The sequence below is a fragment of the Lacerta agilis genome, chromosome 4 (assembly GCF_009819535.1).
Source record: "Lacerta agilis isolate rLacAgi1 chromosome 4, rLacAgi1.pri, whole genome shotgun sequence".
Classification (NCBI taxonomy): domain Eukaryota; kingdom Metazoa; phylum Chordata; class Lepidosauria; order Squamata; family Lacertidae; genus Lacerta; species Lacerta agilis.
In genome coordinates this window covers 49,764,322-49,791,592 of record NC_046315.1, presented here as the reverse complement: position 1 = coordinate 49,791,592, position 27,271 = coordinate 49,764,322, and the positions used below count along the sequence as shown (strand labels likewise).

The window sequence follows — 27,271 nt, the reverse complement described above, 5'->3', positions numbered from 1 at the left end:
GCCACACAGAATGTTACGGGATATCTAAGGCTCCCCATATATTAGAACAAAAATACCAGTAAACAAAATTGCAATACGAGTTTCATACCAATAAGCTTTATATTGTTGTCGTCATCAAGCAAGAGATTTTCTATCTTCAAATCTCTGAAACAGACAAACATGTTTAATGAGAATGCAGGCCATCAAGCTTTTGATATTTTCAAAGTTTCAGTAACCGCTGTCATTTTCCACTTGCATCAGATTGTTATTAGGATCTTAATGTTATGATCTAGAGATGGTCGTGTTGTAGTCCAATGTAGTTACCATGCGGGTACGCCTGGTCTAATATGTGTTGGGGCACAACCCATCAAACAGTTCTATTCCACAAAACTGACTGAAATTAATTAGAGCTGGACTTCCGGCGGCGACGCAATGGCGGAGCGGTCGTGGGTTGCCTCGGCTGCGAGGCGACCCAGCCCGTCCCGGGGGTTGGAGCCCCGCTACCGCTAAGCGGGGCTCCGATAGGGTGCGGGAAGAGCGTCCCGCACCCTGGGCTCCCCGGCTATGCCCACTATGGCTCCGTCCCCTTCCCTCGCTCCCCCTGTAAAGGGGGAGTGGGGGTGAAGGGAAAACGGAGCCGGGCTTCAGGGGACAAGCCCCAACCGGGACGCGAAGCGGCGGTTGCCCCCGCGATGTGCGTTAACGCTCTACCTGTCAAAGTTGGAGTTTAAGAATCCCGGTGTCGTGAGTATTGGATTGGACTTGTTTTTGTGCCTTGTTGACGACCTGGGGGACATTTGGAAAGGGAGCCTGCCTCTTTCCCTTCGGGAGATAGAAAATAACCAGCTTAAGAGACTGCTGTTACAGCGATGGCAACAAAGTATTTAAAATTTGATAAGTGAGACTTATGGTTTTCCCCTTTGGGGACTAAACTGGTGGACAGTATCTCTTTTTAAAATTTTTGGTTCTTGCACCCTGGATTCGGGGAAAATGGCCGTGAAAGACTTTGACTGAATGGAAAGTTACTGGCAAGATGGAGAAGTCTGAGAACCGAAACTGTAATTTGACACCTATGCCCGCTTCTGCCATGCTCGGCTTTGTTTTTGACTTGGTTACGAACTGTGAAATGACCCATGAAGAAAGGACTATTTTATTGAGACTGGAACTGCTCAACCGAAAATTGGAGATATTGAACTGTCATATGTCAAAAAAGTTATATCCCACAGAGGAGACTGTACAGGAAATGGCTGCATTGGAGGAGAGCCTTGGCACAGAACTGAAGGGACTGATTGAACAACAGGATGAAAAGGTATGGCTACTCCGGAGTAATGGATCGTCCCTTGGGGGTGGCAGACCCAGGACGGAGAAAATTGTTATAACTAACTCCCGAGGTGAGAGCTTGGGAGCGAAGGTGAGAACTTTATGTTTATATCTACAAATAAAAGAAGAATGTGATGATGAACCGGAGAGGCTGGGGGAAAAGGTGCGCACCCTGATGTTCTATGCAAGGACTACTTTGGACTTAGTCTGGATCTGTGGTTATGTAAAGAAAAAGGATACTTCGAGGAGCAGCTCTGGAGCAAGACGACCAAAGAAAATGGACAGAAGGGGGATAGGGTGAATGATATTAAGGTATAAAGGAAAAGAATGCATTATGGTAACCTGAAACCGGTGTGTCAAGACTTTAAGTTTTTAGAGAAAGAAAAGAGGTATTCTAAATTTTTGTTACTAACAGCAGTTATAGTGAATGAAGATATTTGTTATGATTTATTTTGAAAATAAGGGGATAAGAACCAGAATCTTGTATGGAATTAATATTAAGTTATAACATGATCTGATCTATGTTAAGTTAAGAATGGGAAAATATTGTTTATTATGAAACAAGATTTGTTAAAAAGAAGCTTTTGATTTTAATTTTTAGATATTTGGATTTTTTAAGATCAAGATGGTATAAGATGTTATTAAAGTAATATTTGGGATTGGAACCGAAGGTGAAAAGGCAGGGGAAGTCTGTACCAAGATTCGACCAAGAAATTTTTTTTTTTTTTACAGCATAAGAAGAAGAATTATTGGTATTTGTGTATTTGTTTATTTCTAGTTGGGGGTGGGTTAATGTGAGTGTTATATTTGTATGTTGTTTGTTGTAAAACCAATAAATTCTTATAAAAAAAAAAAGAAATTAATTAGAGCTGCACCAGAATATTGTGGCTGGTAAGTCTAGTGGTATTTTCCTGAATTGTAGTATGTGTTATGAAACCATATTAGACAGTCTCCATTTGAAAAAAAACGCGAGAACAGACAGTTTTTGTACAGACAAAACAGTTTTAAGGCTATGTATATTTGATTTATGCTATCAAATGATATTTACTGGGTCTTAGTCTTCTGCATGGAAAAGAAATGCAGGCACAATCAGGCTGAAAAACATATATCACCATAACGCAAGTGGAAGACGGAAAATGGTTCACTGACTTCAAAGCATAGTTTGGGATGTTTGTGGCCTTGTGCAGTTAAACTGCATTCCTAAGGCAAACCTATGGAAGAAAAGCCAACTTTGCATTTCAAAAGGAAGCAAATCTCAGTGCTGCAAAATTCTGACATAAATATTGCACCAGCCATCATGCTGTACTTAAAATTAGTTGGCTGAATGCTTCTAGAGATCAAGCAACGGGTGCTAAGAAACAAAATCTAAGATGCCTGGAATAACTGTACTTGAGGGGTGCTATCAGAGACTTTCAAATGTTTTTGTCATTGTTTGCATTTTAATTCCATAGGCTCTGCAATGCTCCAAATACTTTACAATCACTATCTCTGTCATCCTCGTAACAACCTACCTGAGGGTCTATGTTACCTCTTGGAAAAGAAAATGCCTAAGCATTTTACTATCCTGCTAACACTTTGTTTTACATAGCAAGAAGGAGCAAGGCCAAACTGAATGTTGTAGAGGTTTAATGCATCAACTTTAAAAAAGGCATATAGCAACAGCTGGGGGGGGGGATACTATCCAGATTGCACCAGGCATAGATGAGGAGATTTAACCTTTTCCTCCCCTGGTGATATCCAAAGGAAAGTATCTCTTCTGAGGTTGCTATGTGCCTTAGAAGGAAAGCCCTCATTGGGGGCAACTTCAGAAGAGACACTTGCAAGTCAGAGGATTTATGTTGAAGTTGTACCCTCTTCTCTACCAGTACCTGCAAACTGGCTTCATCAGCTGTAAACAGCCACTCATTGAGATTCAGAACTTCAAAAAGTCTCACACTTTTTGAAGTGAGAGTCAGGATGGTTTAAATATCCCAGCAATGCTTCAGAGGTGATTAGAAAGTCCATTATTGACTGTGGACAACCATGTGAATTGGAAGTCATAAGAAGCAAACAAACAAAAGAACGTTATTGTTCTACTGTATGATAATCTATAAGGAAAGACATCTTTGACATTATCCACCAAGGTCTAACCAAATGCCATGAGTGACCCAAGCAGACAGTATGGTGACATTGTGAATAACAAAATAGAAAGAATTAGGAATGTCCTATGACTACAGTAGTTGTTGCCTACATTCTCAACTGGTGTGTCCTCTAAGTCTTCCATTACATGGCCCAATGGAGGAAACTTGGGCTATTACCAGACAGAAGAGGCTGTCTGGCAGCACCTATGATGCAGAGAATGATATATGAAAAGGTAATTCTTAGTCCCTTTTACAGATAGGAAATGAAGACGGAGCGATAGTGGCTTGTCCAAGGTGATACCATGGAGGTACAGCATTCAGACTTTGATCTCTTACACCCAGATACTATTATAGCTCACAAAATACAGAAATGTGTGTCTTTTACCATCTCCCAAAGCATTGCTTAATAACCAAGTTCAAGGTGATATGCATCTAAGTTCCTCATTGAAAGAAATAGTGGAAAAAACAGATACACAGGAAGCTGTCTTTGCCACTGGTACATTATTAAATTCCTTTCTCTGACATTCTGACAGTAATTGCACTGAATAGGATTGAATTTGGTTAAAATTACTTTAAAAGGGTTGTTGAGAATTTCCTGTGGGATGCTACTGCAAGCACCAAAGCCTTAACTTCATTGTCTTTGTTGTTCTTACTCCCTTAGGAGGCTTAATGCTCATCCTGTTTTTGACAGCATGAAGGCCTCTGTAAATATCTTCTAAAAAGAGAAAGCTTCCCATATATTGCCATTTGGGATTGTTTTCTTGCTGTCAGACAAAGAGACAATGACTGCTATCTAATTCTGATTTGAGATTGATGCTTCTATGGCTTCAACAATGAACAAACCACAGGCCAAAGTTTACAGACCTTCTCAAAATGACCCCACAGAGACAGGACAGGCATCAGAAATGACTGCTTGGCAAGAGCTTTTGGCTATAAAAAGGATGTACACTATTCTTAAAACAGGGTTCTCAATTTGGCATTACACACTTCACTAGGTCAAGGGAAAATCAGCCAAGCTTCCTCGAACATTGCTAGGACAAGACAAACACAGACTGACAGTCATAGAATCATCTTTTACAATATAATCTGCCAACAAGCAATCCAAAAGAGCATGAAGAAGGCTACAGTACCCATCTTACATGCCTTAAAGTCCAATCAATGATGGAAGACCCTAGGGAAGCCAATAGCTCCCAAGCAAAATGACTGGGCATGGTGACTGTGTTAAAAGGAGCAGCCCTGGGCTCCTTTGGAAGGAACGGCAGGGTAGAAATAAATAAGAGGAGCTCCTCTGGGATGCCTAGTGCTTTGGCACTTTGAGCACCACAACAGATTCTGAGAACATAACAAGCCCTGCTGCAGCTGACTGAAGGCCCATTTAGTCCAGCATCCTATTCTCACAGTGGCCAACCAGATGTCTATGGGAAGCTGACAAATGGAACAATAAAAGCACTCTTCCCACTCTGCAACTGGTATTCAGAGGCCCCCCATCTCCAACACTGGACACAGAACACAATAATCACTACTAGCAGCCTCTGCTTATCCTCCATCAATCTGCCTATCCCCCTTTTAAAGCTGTCCAAAGCTATCCACACTGAACACACAGAACCCAAACAAAAACAAACCATAGGGCAAACTGCACATGACAGGAACCTATGAATTTCTTTTAAAGATATTGGTAACCTCACGTCATCTTTTTGGGAAAAACACCCAGGGAGAACTGAATTTTGTGGACAAACATTAGGAATTAGCTAAGTAAACCCTCCTTTTGGGTCCTAATTTACAGTCTTTGATTATACTTCACTGTTAGAACTCCAAAAACAGAAAATTAGAATAGCAATTTGGCGTAATGTCCCTTTGAGTTGTTGGGAATGGGCACATGTAGTGTAGGAAGAGCTTACTCTCCACTGGCAACTCTCTGTTCTCTCACAAGATACAGGATTCATATTATGTGAAGCAGTGGCTTTTAAATGACTAGCTCATCACCACCCAGAAGATTGCTGGATACTGGTGGATTGGCTACTAGGTAGCATAAGTGGGAGTTTACAGAACACAGGCTGTGTTCACGCATCATTCTAAGTCAAACCACAGTTTAACACCAATGCATGAATGTGCTGGCTCCCAGGGAGGAGACTGCTTCCATTTTGCTCCTCCTCAATTCTTTCAGCTCAACACAACACGGCAGCTAAGATTTGGCTTAGTGTGTCATCTGAACATGGGACTGTGCTTAAACTCTCTCCTCCTTAACCATGATCTGCAGCCAAGAACAAACCTTGGCTAGATATCATGGTTAAGAAAATAGCTTAACCAAAATCCCATGTTTGGATGACACACTAAGCCAAACCTCGACTTAACTAACACAGCACACTAAAAACTAAGAGGACTAGGGAGGAACAAAGGAGAATCAGTATGTTCAGGCAGTCTCAGTAAGCCACAGTTTAGCTTACTGTGTGACATGTGAACCAGGCTACTATAGCTCACAAGGGTTAAGGAAGTTTCACTTTTAGGCCAAGTACTGAAAATGACAGGCAGGACAAAATAATAAATATTTCCTTAGCCAAAGAGTTGGAAACCTTGAGCACTTCTTTTAACCTTAAAATACCTAGTCTTTTCATATGACAGTAAAATTTTCTATAGCTGAATTCAAGGTCATAAAAGTTTTAAGGTTTTTCAATAATTACAATTCACTATTAACAATTTTCAATAACAAGACTCATGTCGATTAGATGATTGAATTTAATCACTCCCCTCCCTAAATCTAATTATTTACCTACTTTGCCACACAAGGACAAATAATCTGTGATAAAGCCGGCTGAATAACATCTCTAATGAATTTGATTTTGCTGTTGCTGGTGGAAGTCCTCACCTGTTCTGTTCAACAAGCTTATAGATGAGTAGGCTAGATATTGTAAAAGGTACAGCAGCAAGAAATTCCATCCCACAAGAACAGCCATGTCTTGTTTATCATAAAGAGAGAATGTGAACACCTACAGATCACAGATGAGGTGTGAGTGCTGTTATTTTTAGAGCTGATTTAAAATAACTTCATCGCCAACTGCACTTAAGGCAAGAATGAATTGTGACTTTCTAAAACATGGATTTAGCACTCATTATTAAAGGGTCAATTATAATTAAAATAATAGCAAACTGCTTGAATTGATAGGTGACACATAGTGCTTGCACACTTTTAGAGCCTGCCTATAAAGCAACTCTCTACACTCCTGGCTGGATATTGTGCCAGTCAACTAAATCACACAAAGTAGAAAAGATAGGTATATAATTTAACCATTTAGGTTGCCTTTTCTGCCATTAAGTCTTTCAAACTGGATTACAGCCCATAGTTAAAACAAAATATAATTTTAAAAAACACTTAAAATTAACCAGTGACCTAACCAGAGTTTATTTTTTAAAAAACACTGACATATTAAGAATTAACAGCAAATTATAAAAAATAAAATTGGAGTACATAAACATTCTGTTGTAAAACGTTAAGTTTTAACCGACCACCTGAAACTCTGAACTGAACAAGAATGATACGATTTCCCTGGGGAAGACTTTTCACATACAAGTTCCATCTTGTTTTATTTATAACTGCCACTGCTTAATTTATGTAATGACAGGTTGCTTTTATTAAACTATTGTTTAATAGCTGCTAAATGATATTTGCATCTGTGAATATACTGTAAAGATCTCTGTGAAGGCTGGTCTTCAAAAGCAGAACACTCATGTTAAATAAATAAGCAAATTCACCTGTGAACCACCCCTGCACGATGCAGGTGTTCAACAGCCAAGATAAGCTGCCGGATGTATTTGCGTGCTTCATGCTCTTCCAGCCTCTTTTTCTCATAGATTTTGTGCATCAAGTTGCCTCCTGGGCACAGCTCCATAACAAGGTAGTAGCTGTTTTCCGTTTCCAAGATATCCAGCAGCTGAGCAATGTAAGGGTGTCGGATCATCTGCTGGATCTGTCCCTCCCGCCTCAGATTCTTGGTGACATAGGTGTCCTTTTTGGCTCTTTTCTTATCAATAACTTTCACTGCCACCTGATGGGAAAGAAAGACAGACCATAGTTATTATTATGTACTATTCTTGTTATTGCTCCGAACTCCAACCGTTCAATCAAAACATAAACCTGAAAAGGGGGGGGAAGAGGGGGAGGAAAGAAGGAACTGGGGGGGGGGCGAGAGCTGAATTATATGAATAGAATCTTAATCCTCCAGTGATGCACTTTATATGCTTTTAAACATTATCTCTCTTTTTTAAAAGAAATGCCTAAAGGTCTTACATATATGGTGTTTGCTTTAAACAGTTTTCAATGTTGTGTTTAAAATTGTTGTTCCTACCCTGGGACCTTATGGTGAAAAGTGGCTAGTACATTTATAAATATAATGCAATACTAATTTAATTATGTCCAACACAATTGTGTGAGACGGAATTTGTGACTTCTAAGCAATCCAATGCTAAGCATTTGGTGGTCAGCAGAACCCTCAAAAGCAAAACGTACGGTACTTAATTCCTACCATATTGAATGTTATTTTTCTAATTTACACAAATAAGTAAATGTGAGGTATCCAACAAATACCCTTTTATTTTAAATTGACTTCTATATCTTGATTCCAATTATTTAATTACTAAGCATTTGTATTTACATAACCTAAAAGCAGATTTCTAGGTCACAAGCATCTACTGATGTTTATTATGACATCTGTGGTATGAGCAGCAAAAGAATTATGCTAATAACCATTCCTCTTTCACAGCCTATTTCTTCAGAGCTCTATGGCAAAGGAAATGATCATACCTTGCAAATGAGATCTATTAGCTCATTGTTCATTACTGCCAGCTTATTAGAATGGAAAAGGGAACTCGCTGTTCTTTCATGTTGTTGAGCTTTGCACTGAAATCAGTTTAAAAGCTTCCTACCCATACAAAACAAAATCCAAAGCAGTGAAGACTCTTAGTTTAGTGGTAGAGCACATAGTATGAATGTGAAAAGTTCCCCCGCTTAATCCCCAGCATCTCTAGCTTTGATGGACCCCCGACAACCTATCCTCTGGTAGGCCAACCTAGCTGCAACAGAAATGTTTCAATCAGTGCTGGTGCCTGGGTCTAGCTACCCTTTCCCATGATGCCTCTGACCACTGTGGAACATTGACACAATGACTGGATTGAGTCACACGAAGCACTTCTTGGAATTCTTGTTAATTACATGTTTCTTCAAGTATAACACCTTTGGGCCAAATCTATCATTCCAATGTCAAGTCTACATTACACTAACGTTCTTTACCTTGTCAACTTATAAGATCTCTTGAAAAGCACAATAACCTTCACTATATCTACATTTAATAACACTGCCCAACCTACAGGATCACCCTGATTTCAATAGCCTTTTCCAGAAAAGTTGCTGAGGTGATGACAATAAACATTAATTCAAACAAGAAAAGTAGCTCTCAGAACCAGCCTCCAGGATATAGTTGACAGAAAAGGAGCAGATGAGTTGCTGATGTGGAAGACTCAATGGCAGCTTACACTCCCAGTGCTTCCAGTTTTCTATGCCTGAGAATGAGTGATTTAATCTTTCTATGTCCACTGTGAAAAGTTGCCTGGGGGGAACTAATGGAAAGGGAATGGGCTGGCCAGGTCAGCTGACAAGGCCAGCAAAACTGAGCAATAATTAGTTTTAACTGGATAACACAAAGGTCAAGCAATGCTCACAAGGCAGCTGCACGATGGAAATGCCAGGAAGCAACATATCACTGTGTTGAAATAAGGTAGTTTAGTTACAACTTAAAACACTGAAAATCACATCTTCTTCTGCACTGTTAAATGTGGAGCGAGGGTAGATTCAGGCAACCAGGAACTACTAAACCCCCATGTTCACATAGAGAAGCCTTGAAGAAGTTCCCACATGGTTAACAGTAATCTGAATCCACTTTCTCAAACAAAAAAACTAAATGTGCTTTTCTCCCAATGAAGTTAGAACAATAACTCAGATTAGCATAATGTGTTTAAATAAACCATCCTTAAGGATTAGTCTGCTGAGGACAAATTAATTCATGCATAATGAAAGGTTGTTTCCTGTTGGCAGAACAGGAAATACCACTTGCAGGAGGAAACAGAAAATGTAGTGTTGGTTTTCCCCAGGATTGAAAGACACAGGAAGAAACAAATCTGTTGTCTAAAGTGCTTTATGAACCACATCTCTCCCATACCAACAAGTCATCCCTGCCTCATTGAATGTAACAGTTCATTGTTGAACACCACTAAGAGGTGAACTACATGTTACATGCATGCAACAAAGAAGCCCTGACACGTTTTTTAAAATGAAAAGCAGTCTTAACATTCACATTGTTTTAAAACCTGTTACAGTTGTTCTTATTGTACAATTTTAAATATCCTCAAGACTTACCGGTAAGTGAACAGCAATAAATTAATAAAATAATTTTGATGGGGGGAAGCTCAACTGGCTCTGGTCGGTGGAGGCAACCAGGGCGGGGTGGTTTGTAAGACCCAATAATCACAGAAATGTGTCTTCCACCTCAAGGCACAACCTTGCAGTTTCCTTACCCGGTATTTAAACCCATGTGGAACATTTGCTAAGTAGTGGAGAAAAAACAACAGCTTTCCTAACACCTACAAAACTCCAGAACCCAACGTAGGATTCTTCCACCAACTTTTGCTATTCATTACTAATATGATCACAGTACAATTAACTGAATTAAAATTCTTTGCAAAATCAAAGTATTAAAATGTATTAATAACAACTGAAATTGAAGCAGTTGTGCATAGGTGATAACATAGATCTGTTAGTTTAACATCCAAAAAATGGCACTCAGAGTACTTCCAGATGAGGACTTAGTATGCAAATGGATCGTTCAGTTACCAGTATCTCAAACAGATAGTTGTTTCTTTACTAATCGGATTTTGCCTGGAAAGGGAAATGCAGATGAAATAGAAAAATATATTCGGAAATAGAATCGGAATGCTAATGATGCCATGTGGATGCAGCAAAAAACCTGCATGCATGAAGAACACAATAGGCATCCATCTGGAACCACACTTAAGACAATTTCCTATATTCTTTTACCACTCAATCCTATGCATGTCTACTTGAAAATAAGCCTGAGTTTAATGGGGCTTATTCCCAATGGAAATGTAAACAACTTTCCATGTATGGTATCATACCCTAATACAACCTTGTGCCCACCAGACTGCTCTTTACATATAGCTATTTCATCTGCATCACACTGCTTTGATGAGGGGGCTGAACTAAAAGTAGCACTTATTTCTAATAAGTATGATGTGCTTGTACATAATAAATGCACATGAGCTAATTAATTTTGCCTCAATTCTGTTGCAAGGTTCAACTGGGTAGGGGAAGGGCAAGGCTTAAAGATTTTTTTTTAAAAACTTGGCTTATTTAGACCATTTTTCTTTAATCCTGCTCTTTGTAAACACCCCATGGTGCTGGGACCTCCTTCTCCTTATATGCTTTATCTGCAACTCTGGTTTTACTTCCAATAAATAATTCAAGTCCTGGCGTTCGTAAAATATCCTGCTGGTGGGAAACAAAACACCAGCTCCCACAATTAAATTGAGAAAATGCTTTAAAAAGAAAAGACAAGTTTACTGTAAAGCTGAACTTCAGTGGTATGGAAAATCACTGAAAGCAGTAGAGCCAAAATCCTTATGCAAAACCTGGTGGGTTTTTTTTTGCAGTGTAAATGTTCATTTTTCTTTACAACTTTTCCCGAGAAGTCCCAGAGTCTTCTAGTTAAAGTATACTGTAATCTGAATGAATATAAATGTAACTGGCAGCTTCTTTTACAAAAAAGCACCCTCCCTAATATTTACCAGTACTGTGTTATTTTCTCATATGGCAAATTCAAATGATTACAGGATGTTAGTTTATTATTTTCAGTGCCCTGAAGTGGGCATGAGTGACTCTACCTTGCAGGGATAGCAAGGATTGATAGGGTACGTTGCCGGGGGTGCGGTGGAATGCTTTACTGTAGCACTGGAGAAGCCTGAGAAATGGGAGAACTTCTCTACAGCTTCAAGGAAATAGGTTAATGGACTTTCCCAGAAACTGGAGTGAAGTGTGGTGCCCCCCAAAATACAGTCTGTGTCTGGCTTGAGGGCCTACAACTCATTGGTTGTAGAGGAGCATCAAGGGAAGACTTAGGATTCAGAGAAGCACATGGGAAAAGGACCAAAAAAAATGGCTGGAAAGGAATTGTCACTGATGCACATTGGCCATACAAAAGATCTCTGCTTCATGTAAGTGAAAAAAATTCCTTCCAGTAGCACCTTAGAGACCAACTAAGTTTGTTCTTGGTATGAGCTTTCATGTACATGCATACTTCTTCAGATACACCGAAACAGAAATCACCAGACCCTTATATATAGTGAGAGAGTGGGCAGTTAGTGCTTCATCCTCAACCAGTTTGGGTGTGTACAGGCGTACTGTGTTATAATTAGCAGGCAGGGTGAGTATACATGTACCATTCACAACAGAGATGTACTTTTCCCAGCTGCAGTGAAACTTTACATAATAACACTTTTTCAGATTTTCACCTAAAAATTAGGTTGGATGGTGCGCAGAGGATGGCAACCAAGATGATCAAGGGTCTGGAAACCTAAAATAAGTATCTTCTTATTGAAAGATCCCCCCTTCTTGCTTTCTGATTCTTTGTCTCATGGTTATAAAACAGAAAATTCCTGAAGCCTAATGTCTGAGGGCAAAACCTAAGGTCAGATTCCTCAGATGCTTGTCTAACCATGTACCAGTTCATGATTTTATGACAGTGTAAACCAATGCTTAACTTTAAGATTAGGCTGCTTTTTAAGATTAGACTGTAATGCTTTACACATCAGGATAAAATGACTCCATTCCCCCTGCACAATTTCCCCCCAGATTCTCTTACAAAATGATGTCATATCATCAAATACAAAAATTATTCAATGCGCATTAGATTTGATGGCGCGTTAGACTCAAGTAAATACAGTATTTTTGCTGATAGGAGCAGATCAGGAAAGAAATCCAAATAGTGCAAGATGCTAAATTTATCATTGCAGCTCTATGTTTCTATGACATTGTGCCAAATTGTCAGATTCAGTCATAGTAATTTGGAGCAGACCTGAGTGAAGACTGCAGCCTCCAGGTCCACTCCTCAAGCCCCACCCACAGGCCGCCACAGATAGGCTAGATTTGAAATACTGGCCACCCATGATGCTCGGTGGCAGCCAGGGAAGCTTCCAATGGCCGAAACAACAAGGCAAGGCTTTGGAGGTGCCGCAGCGAGTCGCAACAACCAGCCATCCTGAAATCAAGTAAGTGGCCATTCTAGCACTGATATTTGTTTGAATGTTGCATATTTCCCCTCTCCAGCTCTAATCAAACTTCTACTCCATCCCCCCCCCAGCCCCATTTTAAATAGAGGTAGATAGTGGTTCCTACTCTCATCCACTGCGTAATCAATGGACAACATATTGTTATCTCTGAATTGGAATTTTACACAATCTCACAAGCACTGAAATTTCATCTGTTTTATTACAAACAGTAACTGAGTGAGTGGAGGCTTATACCGGTAGTTAAAAGCTGCATCTTCAGATTTAATCATTTAAGGATGGAACTATTCAAGGATTAGAGATGGTGTCAGATTCATTTGGTATTTGTTCTTTACTGCTTGTTCTGGTAATTAAAAAGACTGAAGGACACAAAACAGAACATTTCAATGCAGCTTACAAGGTTTCTTTTTTTAAAAAAAAAAAAAAAACAAACCACACACACACACAACCAACCCTGAGGTTTATAAGTTTAAGAAAAGGATTTTCAAACCAAATCCATGACTTGAAATAGATCAACACTTTCCCCAAATAAAAAAGGGAAATCCTTCAGTGCAAGTTGCCAGGCTGTGAACTGTGTACACACAGCTGTAACTACTCTGTTCCCAAGAGAGGTGGGATTCAAAGGAATGCTCTTTTACTGCATCAAGATAACATTTCTTGCATTACTAGCCAAATTTGGTAAGGTACTTAAGCATGAGCCTTACTTTAATTTCAGGAGTAGTTCCAGTGAAATGGAAGCAATTTAAGTGACTCCCATACTTTATGTAAGGGCAGTTCCCATGACTCAATAGATGAGTTGTGAATGTGTGTTAGAATGTAAGAAATGACTTGCTGGATTAGAACAAAGGACAATGAAGTTCAACACTTTGCCTCCAACAGTGATCAGTCAGATGCCCTTACAAAATTCACAAGCAGAACATTCCCTGTTGTTTTTTCTTTGCATTTGGCGACTGTAACACATGATTACTCTGTGCAATACAGTATTCGACTTCTTTCCTCAAGGCTTAACATTCCCAAGCCCTCCAATTACAATATTTTGTTTCTAGGAAAATTCTATCCAACCCGCCCCCGCCCCCCATAGAGTATCTATTGCATCTATGACTGCTGTGTAGAATGAGGTAGTATGAGCATTATAGGTATTTGCTGGATTTGAAATAATTTGTGATTAGTGACAATTTGCTCACCCATGGTCACGTGGGACCTTTCAAATAAATTGTTTATTTACTGCTCCTTTACATGATAAGGCTTAAACAATCCACACTTACCTATAAATATGTGATTCCACCACTGCAAGCACACAACAGTAGGATTGCTTATGTAGCCATGCAAAAATAAAATGAAGATATAAACACCAGCAAGGTTACTTCCACCACAACAATATTTGGCACTTTGGAAGCTTTTTGCTTCCCCCCCCCCTTAAAATTATTTGAAGACTAGATGCCCATCTCCCTCGTTGCTAGAGTGTGTATACTCTCATATCTTTTTTAAGGTGGCAGACAAGAGTACAGGTAATCTACCCTTGCCTGTTGTTGCACATATCCAAGTTTTGTGATACAGCTCTCACTTTAAAAATACACAAAATGCTTAGAAAGCACAATTTTAAGAAAACACACTCAGAAATAGATTTAAAAGTTAAAAGCAAAATGCATTCCTGATTTACATATTCTTATATGTAGATAGGAGAGAATCCTTCATGCTTTTTGAAAGAACAAACTACCGTTCAATGCAGAAGCATAATGGAACAGAACAATGAATCAAAAAATGTGCAACTGAATGGAACAGTCCTTTCTACCCAATTAAAATATGTATTTTGTACCCCTGTTTTCTAAAAGGCTTACTTGTCATTTTTCATCATACCAGATAAAGAATATTTCCATTCAAATGCATTTGCTTTCAAATATAAATTGCAACAAATTTTAAAATATGTAATTATTAAAATATGCTATCAACAATATACACACATGCATCCCATAAAATCATTTATCTAAAATCTAAATAATTGTCATTCAAGTCAATGAAGCACATGCATTCACAATGCTTTCTCTAGCATTAAACTTTGGCAAAGCCAAAGGTTTCTACTTTATAGCTGACTTCATTGTTGTTGTTCTATTATTCCAATAAATATTATTTAATTCTGCATGAGCAACAGCATCAGTGTGTGTGTGTGTGTGTGTGTGTGTGTGTGTGTGTGTGTGCGTTGATCTCCATCATCAGGACCAACAGGATATAGCTGACTTCCTGCGGTAAGCATAAGGCTGTTGGGGGTGGTTGTCTCTCTAATTTTGTGTTATGCCACAGCCCCCTTGGCAGCCATTTTGTTACTGGTGCCCCCATCACCATCAAAATTTGAAATATGCCCACTGGGTTGGCAATCCCTGGTTTAAGTCATTAAAAATCTCTACTAATTTACTAAGCTATGCTAACAACCTTCCCTTCACGACAAGTGTCCATTCCTTCACTCTCTCTTTAAAGTAGGAGACAGGAGTATTACTAACCCCACCAACCCCTGAAGAAAGAATTACGTTTCTCATGTTACAGTATCAGCAACAGAAAGTTAACATCTGAAGGCAGTTAATTTGCTCAATAATTCACCAGATATTTTCCAAACAAGGATTTTGGCATTACATAAATAATGTGAAACATGCATGCTCCTTGTGCCATTAAAAACTAGAAATCCAGGTTAAGCTTAAAATACAGTTGACAAAGAGGAAAGGAATTTCAATGGGCAGTTGCAGAAATGAACGAGGAGTCTTGTGCATGAAATACCTGTTAAGACAAGCATGGTCTGTTTCCTTTTGTTGACCAAAGCTGAATGCTGTACATAACTGCCCATGAAGTAAATCAGGTTTCCAACTGCTATAAAACAGAGGTTTTTCTAAGTTAAACCTGGTCCTTTTAAGTTAGATGAACTAAGAAAACATAGAGCTCAAATAAAGCCAAACAAAAGTAATGCCTGGATCACAAATGTATCCTACCTAGCTGTTTCTGATAATAGAATAACTAGCCTTTTTAATGTTGCAAATGTCTTCTGTCACAATGAGATATATGAGACTTCTCAGATTAAATGTGGCAAAACGAAAGCAGAGAACCCATGCCAAATAATAATGTTATTTTACTAGTCAAGCCTAACATGAAAATACTTGTTTGCAGAACTTATAAGATGACAACATGAATTGATCTATAAGAAAGGATACATGTAAATGTTCCCATTTGAGGTGTGGTAATGAAATGTACATTTAGCTATTCCAAAGCAGTAATGACTCACTGTTCTTTATAGGTTTTTCTTCAGCAAATGTATGCCATACCAAAACAGTAGTACTGCTCTTTTGACACACAGACCATGTCATTACCGAGGAGGCAGGTTTAGTCATTGTTTGAGGACTATCCCTGCCTCCGGGTCTGGTCTTGACCGGACGGATACTGGAATCAGCAAGGGATACCCACATGACCTGAGGGTGCTGCTGTGCAATGCCAGGTCAATGATGAATAAGACCACTGCCAACCTGATTGTGGATGGAGGACTTGACCCGGCATGTGTAACAGAGACTTGGTTGGATGAAGCAGATGGTCCTGTCCTTACCGCTGCTTGTCCACCAGGTTTCTCTTACGCACAGCAACTCAGGCCTTGTGGGTGGGGAGGGGGGGTTGCAGTGATTTTTAGGAAGTCATTAGTTTGCACCAGGCATCCTATTGGGAAGACCCAGTTCTGTGCATGTTCTGGAAGTTGGGCAATAGGGGCAGTACAGGATTCCTTTTGGTGTACCAACCTCCTCACTGCACCAGGGATTTCCTGCCCGAGCTGCTTCAGGTCGTGGCAGATGTTCTCCTGGAGACACCTAGTTTGGTTGTCCTAGGGGAGTTTAACATCCATGCCGACACAACCTTACAAGGGGCTGCTCGGGACTTCGTGGAAAGTTGAAAAAGGTGGCAAAATCAGAAGAGCACTTGAGATCTCATCCTCATGTACACCTCCATCTTTAAACTTTCCCAGGTATCTGTATGTGACAGACTGGCTGTCATTTCCCAACAGGAAAAGTAAAATGGAGAATGAGACATTAGAGCACATGATGCACCTTTGGTGCTCTATGAGCTGAGGTACAGGGTGCCCCCCTCTTGCATTTTTAAGCCAGAAAAGGGCTTGGGCTGAACAAGAAATCATGAGAGAGAGAAAAGCATACAACCAAGAGCTTTCTTTCAGATTTACTTCTCCACTATACATATATTCACAAATCTGTCCTGCTGTTCCCACTCCATCTTGTCCTTCCAAGCTAAGAAAATCCAGAGGAAAGAGATACAGAAGGCCATGCAAGGAAGAGTTCTCTCTTTCATTTTTTTCTTTGGGCAGATGTGTTGGAGAAAGGGGGACAAAGGAAAGTTCTTGCTCCCTCACCCTCCGCACTATACAAAACAGTGACTTTATATAGAATATTTTATGAAGCTTTATAGCAACATTTCAGAATTGACCAATGAATATGTCAGTGTTCTCCCTGGTGTAACTAACTTCAAAAGGACTTCAAACCTAAACGAATCCAGTGAAGGGCATGCTTTAACTAACAAAACATTTATATACAAAAGCATGACTTGAAGAACAGGCATACAACCTTACACATCATAAAATTGTTAGAAATACAAACACATACAGAAGAAACCAGATGTGATTTTCACGTAAGAATTCACCTGGTGTCAATTTAACCTAAACACTGGAATATTTCCACCATCGGCCATCCACAAGTGAAATGATTATATTCACTGCTGAAGATACTGTAAATTGAAAGCAGGTTATCTCAAGAGGATAAGTACCTGCCACATGTGCATTAAGTCAGTCTACTGCAGAACACGTTGAAAATTTCAGCGGAAAATGTTAATATGAATTTCCTAGAATCCAGGCTAGGTTTGCAGACAACAGACTTTAGTAGTAAATACCATTTCCCTTTCTAGAAAGGGAATGCAGTGTAGGATGACAATTTTAAATAGGCTTGTTACTTGAGTAGCCAAGGAAAGAACTGATTATGTAACAAATAATACACAGGTGACTGCATCTCAGCAGCATGGTGCTTATCCTGACTTAAACATTAAGCTATTTAAAATTTCCTGTACGTGTTATGTCATGCTACCTTACCAAAGCAATAAGCCCTATCCCCCCCACCATACAACCACTGGATGTGTTTTGAAACAACATATGACCTTTCTTGAAATATGACATTAATATATATAAAAATTACAAAATCAATTGTGCAATATTAGACAATTATTTTCTGCCACAAGGTTCTATCTGTCTAATTCTGGCAGTTAGTCAAGTTTTCAGAACAAGAATGGCTCTCATTGAACAGGCAGGGATGCTGCTGTGCACTGGAAGGTTTTGATCCCCATTCCGGCCACCAGGGTGACATAAGTGACCAGTACAGGTGTGTGGCCAGGCAGGCTAGTAAAAGTATTTGTGAACCTATTTGCAAGGCTACAAAACACAAATGGCTGAATGGGGAATACTGCTTGTGCAGCAAAGTTTTGTAGAAATTCCCATACTCTGGTCAGAGTTCCAATGCAACTGAACAAGCTGTACCCCAAACTTAGGGAACTGGTAGGAAACTGATTAGATTCAGCAGGTGAAGTTTCTTTGAAAAGCAGAACTGGGGCAGCCCTGGTTCAAATGCAAAAACCTCTGGATGCACAGATAATGTACTTTAGATCCCAACAACAACATTCAGACTTGAGATTTATTTCCCTTAACCAAAATTTGTTGTGTTTGTTCATTTTAATAGGTCTCAGAAAAAGATAAACCTTTTTTATTTATGTCAAGGCTTATATACCAAACAAGGAAACAAAATACAGCATAAAAATATTTAGCTACATTTCACATTTTACAAACTTCACAGTATCTTTACAAATGAGCAAAGAATCAATGGCCAGATTTAAGCCCACTATTGCAGACTGGATTTTGTGGTTAATGATAAAATTACAGGCAAACTAGGACTGAAAGGAAGTTACAATGAGGCATGACAATTCTTACTGTGATATAAAGTTATTCATCTCATTTATTCTGATGGGAGGAATGTGCTATCAAAAGATTAACAGGAAACTTGAGTCAGGTGATCAAGTTCCTCACCTACATTAGCCAGCCAGAGGGATGGCAGCTAATACCATTCTTCATCCTAATTTTGTGTAAGAAAATGAGGGGAGAGGAAAAATTCCACTGGTTGTTTTATATGTTTTACAAGAATTTGTGCCTAACACTTCCCTTTAAACTGATGGTGAAGAAAATCACACTTTCTTCCTTTAAAAGTGTGTGTACAGGAAATAACTCGGAGGGAATTACAAAAGGAAAACATGGGAAGATTAAATTTATCCGATGAAACAAAAACAAAGGAGCAAAGACACAATATTACCATTTTTGCAGTGTTACTCATACCATCCAATTTAGTTAAGGAGTTTCTTTCTTAACATTCAGGACTTGCCTGTACTGTGCCTCCAAAATAAGTTGTCATAGAAACCCTGCCTGGCTTGATTATCCACTGTAAGGCCCAGGCCACTATATTGAGTGTGGTGGATTAAAGCCCAAATGCAAAGGAAAACAGGATCACCAGGTCTCACCAATATACAGTGTCTACACACTGAAATGTAGTTGCTGCTGCCCTTCCGCCAGTCCCCTTACCCGCCATTCTCCCCTGGTTGCTGCTATACAAAAACACAGTGCTGCTCACTACAGCAGGCAGGAAGAGGGGGGAGAGGACTGACGGAAGAAGCATGTGGGAGCTCCAAGACTCTGCAGCCTCACTCTGACCTGGTGCATTTAAAGATGCATTCTCCACTGCTGGGTGAGGTCCTGGAAAGCCACCATAGAGCTAATTAATGATGGGATAATCAATAGCACAGTGGTTTAATGATAATACACATAAAGCCCAATAATAAGCAAGGACCTCAATGCATCCTATATATAGTTTCCCCCTCTTGTCCTGACAACAATACTATGAAGTACATTAGCCTGAGAAACAGAGATTGTCTGAAGGTCACCCAGCAAGCTTCATGGCTAGATGGAGACTTGAACCTTGGTCTGACACATATATAAACAAGCATATGTAATAATCACAGTGCACAAGACAAGATTATCTCAAACACAGCAACTACAGGAGAAATACATCTGAGGAAGATTACACTTTTGTCAGCATTTTTACTAAGATAACTAAAGCAAATGAGGGTGGGGGAAATGTCCATATTCCTGCAAATGTAATCTCTCAGCATTTTCACTATTTAAACGTAAATGGTTGTTAATTTGGCCACTTAAGCATTTTCCGTTGCCTTGGAACAACAACACAATATACCCTGTAACTATTTCTAGGACTGAATCTTGTTAAGGTTCCCTGAAAGCCAAACTCAACACCTGCTGAGAAGATTTGGAACTGCACTGCTATTTGTATACATACTTCAGCCCCTTCAGAAGTGATTCAAGAGGTAAAGCAAGGCACACAGTTCAAAGGAAATGTGCCTGCCATGGATGGCAGCATGTAATTTTTAAAAAATTCTATGCGAAATGACTGGTCACTGACAGATCCAACAGGACCTGCTACACAGCTGTCTTTAGAGGCTGCTTGCCTCATTCAACATCAACCTGTCAAAGGTTAACAGGAATTTCTAGCTTTCTGTGGAGTGCTTGTTCTTCCCACAGAAGCCACCCCTGCATTTCCAAGGTTCTAAAATACACAGAGTAGCAGCTGTTTGCTTCAGAAATATAGTCTAAAAACAGAGCTTTCTATAAATAAGACCACTTCTACTATTAGTCATTCTATTTTTGTTGCACAACAACCTGTGAAAGTCTTATCTTTAGCAGCTGTTTCACACTGACTACCAGGTACTGTAATTCAAAACTGATTTCATGCACACACACAAAAAAGTTAAGAATGAAGCTTTTAAAGCCCTGTAGTACCATTAATGAAATGGACAAACAGATTTCTTAGTGGGCTGAAATCAAGGCAAACTTTGTGAAGGCAAGATTTATCCTTGATTTCAGCCTATGAGCTACTCAAACATTATTTAGCCTCGGGAACCAATCCTCCAAACACCAAGCAGGCTCTACTAATTCTGTTGTACAGCATTGAGATGTTCAATAGGTTTTCAGTTTTTTCATCAGAAACTCGAGGTGGATAACACAGTCTTCTAATTCAAGTATGTACCAACATTCACAAGGAACCCATGGTGGCATAGTTATCATCCCTTTCGTTCACACAATAACCCTTCGAGAAGGTTAGATTGTAAGAAAATGACAGGCATAGAGTCACCCAACAAACGTTATGGCTGAGTGGGAATTCGAACCTCAGGCTCTTAATTAATTATGACTTGGATATACTTTTACAGAAGTGTGGATTTTAAATACCTCCAGAAATAAATATATACCACAACGGCTATTTATCATAGCAGAGAGTTTTGCAGCTAAATTGATCCAAGTTATTATTAATTGAATTTATATACCGCCCTATACCCAGAGGTCTCAGGGCGACTGGGTATACATAAAGCTGTTAATGTATGTTTGCTTAAGTTGGGCATGAATTTTAATCACTCTGAGACTGTATCCCAGTTGTAGGCTGGCTGACTAGAAGGAATAGAGTTACTGAACACTTCCAGATCCAGAGACACCCATCAGCAGATTTATCTAAGGCTGACACATGGGGTTCCTGCATTGTACAGACCACTACATTCCAGCAGGGGTTTTGTCTATTAGCAAAGGAAGGTAGTCCTGGATTACTCTTGGCTATGAAAGATTCAGGAGTCTGCTACAAGCATTATTTCATTTGTACAGTCCTGTCAGAAACACAGATGGCACAGCTCTGGTAGGAGAGAATTTTCTGTTTGGGCTCCTTGTATCATTTAACCCAGCTTTGCAACTAATGCCATGGAAACCTACAGAGTTGCTAGATCGCTTTTCTTAAAGAGAGAGCGTATGCACTTATGAAACCCACCTAAAGCTAATTATGTTATTTGCAATATTAAAAGTTTACATTACTTTACTATAATACCACTGTAAAAATAACTTGCCTCACTTGTTTTCAGCTAATAGATGTTTAACTGCCTCAATCTTCACTATATTCATATTGGGTAAGGAAACCATAGCCTGACGTGAAAGTGGTATAAAAGAGTTGTCTTAAATAGAATACAAAACACAAAACCTACAGCTATAATCAGTGCTTTTTCTATAAAAATGTTTAGGGGTACTCTCATTTTCCTACTCATATTGAAATACTGCCCTTCAATGAGGCCAAACTTAGATTCATAAAATGTTTAGGGGTTTGCATACCCCTGTGTTCCCCCCAGAAAAAAAGCACTGGCTGTAACAAAAAAATGGCTTAGATAAATTTTGTTGTGCCTATTTCAAACCAATAACCCTTCCCCCAAATACATGTAAAAGGGTATTGGATGTTGTTCTTACAACAATGTTAATCAGCCAAAAGCCTGGTTGAAGAGGAACATTTTTGCTTGGTGCCTAAAGGTTTTTAATGAAGGCACCAGCTGAACCTCCCTGCTGGAAGGTTCCACAAAGGTCCATTCTTCTGTTGCCACCCTCCGGACCTCTCATGTGGAGGAGGCACACGAAGAAGGGCCTCAGAAGATGATCTCAGGGTCCAGGTAGGTTCATATGGAGAGAGGAGGTCCTTCAGTTATTGCGGTCCTGAGCTGTTTAAGGTTTAATTGGTCAAACCAGCACTCTGAATTGGGCCCGGAAAACAATTGGCAGCCAGTACAGTTGGGCCAGGATCAGTGTGATATGCTGAAATATTCTTGCTCCTGTGAGCAACCTGACCACTGAATTCTGCACCAGCCAAAGTTTCTGAACTGTTTTCATAAAACTTTGATTTGACAGTCACTTTGACTAGTGGATCTACACAATGCACCAATGTGAACTGCAACTTATTAATCAGTGCCACATTTATGAAAGAGACATAGATTTCTTCAGAGTTGATACCCCTGACATAAAAAGCTATTTGTCACTCTGTATACAGCTCTTGGCATTTGAAAAGTCCAATGTGACAGGAAGCTTGAATGGAAGAATGATTGACAGTAAGGGAGTGGAATGGAATGCTGGGCGGAGTTAAGAGTGAGTGACAGTTTGAGTTGGAATGTGGGTGCTTTTAACAGCTGTATAGCAACATAAATCAGCAGTTCCCCATCACTACATCTCCAGGCTGGGGGAAACAGAACCTTTTTTATCTGCTGCATGACATGCAGAAATATAGGGAGCCCTGTCAGGAAAAAGTGACAAACCCAGACCCTAGTTAGTAATGCCCTACTCATGCAAAGGGGTTTCTATGCAACCAAGGGGTAGCAGAACCATGCCACAGGTCCCATCTGTGAGGTTTACCCTGCCTTGACATCTAGGTATTACCCATGGATGTCTGCATATGTGCACACCAGGGGCAGAGAAAACAATTTAATCTTGGGAAAGGGCCAGCATCACAGACCAACTTTCTTTTGATTACATGGAAACCCCATCATGCGAGTAACACATGAAGTGGGCTACGGATTAGGAAGATTCTGCAGCATATACCCTTAAATAGTCTGAAAATATGCTTATCCAGGAAGAGTACAGCACTGCCATTCCTGTATATGTCTTATCTCTTATGAGTCCTGATGTCTTCTGTCTGTATTACTGAAGATGAAGTCCAGTCTAGGATGCATGGAAGTGTAAAGAAGTCTTGCTTTCTTTAAAGCATGTTGTAAATTCAGAACTGTGTGTATGTGTGTTTGTGTGTAGTCTGCTGGGATAAGTGGACTGATGAGGCAGATTCACTTAAGCGAGAAGGCAAGAGAAAAACAGAGGTAGTAAAGTGCCTACTCTAAAATCATGTATGAGCTCTCATGAGCCTTAAATTATTCAGTCCTAGTCCAGCTCCCTGTTGTCAGCCAATAGAACTGTTTCCCATATAAATATTGTTTAATTAATGGTATGAAACCTAGTCAATTAATTGTTTAATTTATTGATTAGTTTGCATATGAAAAATAGGGGAAATACTTTTTTTAGATGATGCAGTGGGTATAATCTTAGAAAATGCATTCTGCCTCCTCCTCAGAATGAAGGGAATGCTTGAAGTATGTAGGTAGTATAAATATTAAAAATGTTTTTATTTTTATTTTTTAATCATCTGCTTGATAAATCAAGGGCACTTTTCTGGTTGACATAAATATGTTAGTTGATAAATGAATCTACCGGTACTAGTTAAATATTTCTGCCACAACAACATCTAAGCTTGCTGTTCTTTTAGCAACAGTTCTATATCTATTTTCTCTTGCTGTCCCCAAGAGATTGCTTTTACTGCTGTTCATTTAACCTCTGCTTTTACAACTCTCCTGATAACAAGGGCATGACCCAACATTTTAGGAACACAGCACCAGATGACACTATGAAGCAGATATGAAATAACTCATTACCTGCACCTGATAATTCTATGCATGTTTGCTTGGAAGCAAGTTCCATTGAGCTCAGTGAGATTTACGTTAGTTTTGAGTAAACATGTACAGGACCAGACTGCCTGTACAAAAGAAACAACATGATGTCTTATTGTACAGTACTGGCATCTAAAAAACATGAACCTTCAAATGACAAAAAATGAGGTAGACTGTAAAGAAACTATTTTTTAACTAAAATAATATCTGTGTTGATTACAAAGCCTGATCCTACAAGGATTTACTTGGCTCAATGCGGCTTACTTCCAGGTAATGTGAACCGTGACCTTAAGCATACTTAATAACCTGAAGCATATTTATTTAGTTTATATATTTTTAGAGACCCCTCTCAAATGGTGCATTACCACAATACATAAGAAAATTCATATTTCTTATGAAAATTAAAATACTTAAAATCATTAAAATTTAAAACAAACAGCAAGAGCTAAACGATCAAGTTAGCTGCATGAGCAGGATGATGAGAAGATGAGGATGATGTCTGAAAGGAAATCAAAGAGGGGGGTCATATGCACTTCATGGAGGAATAAACTACAGCTGAGGAGTCAGTGCTGGAAAAGGTTTGTCCCTGATACCCACCATCAAGATAGCTCATTAAGGGAAAGCAACAGAGCAGGGCCTCTACTGTCAGTCTCAACACCTGGGCAGGTAAAAATGGTACTTCAAATTAATTGGTCCCAAACCATTTAAAGGTTAAGAACATAACATTAAACTGAGCTTGAATATGAATAGACAGCCAATGCAACTGGAAGGGAATAGGTGTACATGATCAAAGTGCTTGACTCCCAAAAGCATCCTGGTGGCTGTTATATGCTATTTGGACCTAGAGACAGTCCATAGTGATCTAATCAGAAACACTTCAGAAGTTTAGCCATACAAAATATCTGGATCACTGGGTTACACACCACAATTATCCAAGAGTCCAGTGTCGCTGTCAAGCATTAACCCACATACCGGTACCTGTTTGGTAAGAGTTTCCAAAATATTATGGAGTTGTCATCTTCAAATCACTGTTCAGAGTTGCCCTGGAATTTCCCTTACACTACCATTTAAGTGTAAGTGGTTTAAGCATGGTCATTTGTGTCATATAGTATTGAGCAAAGCTGCATGTTATCAACAAAATTGTATTTAGAGCACATACTCAATATTGCCAAAAGCAAGAACCTTTCTAGGTATGGTTGTCACCCACTTGTTATGTCAAATCCAGACACAGTCTGTACTGAGCTTCTGTTGTAGTGTTATTGTATCTTCGCAGCACTAAATGCTTTATTTTTGCTAATGGGAAAATGTAATCCTTCCCTCAAATAACGTATCTACTGCAAAAGCCTGGGGAACTGCTGATTATTGTGTACTTTGCTATGGCCACACAACTTCTGTGCTTGTGTGTGGCATAGTCTCTCTTGGACCAACAGCATCTACACTGTAATAAAACAGAAGGTAAAGGACCCCTGGATGGTTAAGTCCAGTCAAAGGTGTCTATGGGGTGTGGTGCTCATCTCGCTTCAGGCCAAGGGAGCTGGTGTTTGTCTGCAGACAGCTTTCCAGGTCATGTGGCTAGCATGACTAAACCGCTACTGGCACAACAGAACACTGTGCCGAGTAACAGAGCACACGGAAACGCTGTTTACCTTCCCACCGCAGCAGTACCTATTTATCTACTTGCACTGGTGTGCTTTCAGGCTGCTAGGTTGGCAGAATATGGGGCTAGTTGAGCCTTGGGCCTGATTCAGCAGGGTTCCTCCTTGGTTCTTAAGGCAGTTTACATGTCACATTAAAAAGCACAATCCTATGCATGCTTATACAGTGATTAATCCAATTATGTTCAGTAGGGCACAATACATGCACACAGACATAGGATTGTTCTGTCAATTTTTTTTTAAGTGCCACAATGCCTTGCTGCTGCATTCCGCCACCTCTCATTTTATGTCTTTGGTGGCTCTCTTCTCTTCGTGCACCTCAACACTGGAATACCCATCCTGCTATGTGTTTTGTTTGTTTATTATTATTATTACTCCTTGCCATAGGAAGAATCCCACACATGTAAAGCGCGGGGGGCGCTTGCCCATTTAAGCAAAAAAGCCAGCATTAGAGCTCTCGTCCATTCTTATTACAAAGGATAGGAAGAGAACCGGAGGGAGAAGCGTCTGGGCGAGCGGGAAAGTAGCGAACAGCGGCCCCTGGGGGACGACTCGCTGACGGGAATTTTGGGGATGCGGCGCGCGAATGGACAGAGCGGACGGGCGAGGAGGCGGGGGACTGTCGGGGAAGAGGGAACCGCTTGACCAGACATTCAACCAAATTTCGGCCGCGCGGGAGGGGGGGGGACTGGGACGGTGGTGGGACAAAGCGGCGATAAGCACACGCCAAGCAGGCAACTGCACGAAGCAGTCCGGGCAGCGGAATAGAAGGCATGGAGGTCGCCTCACGTGGGGCCACCTCAGGGGCAACAAAGCCTGACTTGGTCCATATGGCGGGAAAACAAAAGAATGCCCCCCCCCTCGGGCGCGGGGCAAGAACCAAGTACCTTTTCTCCGGTCACGACGTGCAGCCCTTCCCGCACTTTGGCGAAGGACCCCTCGCCCAACTTCCTTCCGATCAGGTAATTGCCCACGCGCTTTGTGTGCTGGAACTCGCGGAGCCGCTCCCGGGACGCGGCCGCGTTGACCCAGGCGGCCAGGAACGTCCCCTCGGGACTGAGGGGAGGCGTCGTGGGCTCGTCGCCGCCGTCGCCGAAGCTCGCCGCGGGGGGCTCGCTCAGGAGCCCGTCGCCAGCAGCCGCCGGCATCCTGCTGCTACTGCTGCTGCTGCCGCCGCCGCCGCAACTCGGTGCAATCAATGCCTTCCCCTTCGTCGGCTCTGCGACCGTTGCCGCGCCAAAGGGCTTCTGCGAAACTCTCCACTCTCTCTCTCGCCTCTCTCCAGCTCCTGCTGCTGCTCCCGCTACTCCCCAAATTCAAGTCTGCAGCACCAGCCTGCCAATGTGATAGGCACCCGTGTGTGCACGTGGGGACCCGACGGCTGGCTGCTGAGGCGCACTTTGCCTCTCAGGGAAATGTCAGGCA

The 27,271-nt window shown here is 40.5% G+C and overlaps 1 protein-coding gene across 1 annotated transcript in view; it reads right to left on the bottom strand.

Moving 5' to 3' along the window:
- The window catches only part of HUNK (hormonally up-regulated Neu-associated kinase), a 54,204-nt gene extending 27,157 nt beyond the window's left edge, over nucleotides 1–27,047 (bottom strand). Inside the window, exons 1-3 of the mRNA XM_033146914.1 lie at nucleotides 26,734–27,047; nucleotides 7,167–7,459; nucleotides 89–144 (exon numbers count right to left, since the gene is read on the bottom strand). Coding sequence (XP_033002805.1) covers nucleotides 89–144; nucleotides 7,167–7,459; nucleotides 26,734–26,994 — 610 coding nt within the window. The 5' untranslated portion in view covers nucleotides 26,995–27,047. The remainder of the gene's footprint in view (nucleotides 1–88; nucleotides 145–7,166; nucleotides 7,460–26,733) is intronic.
- Between the last annotated feature and the right edge of the window lie 224 nt (nucleotides 27,048–27,271).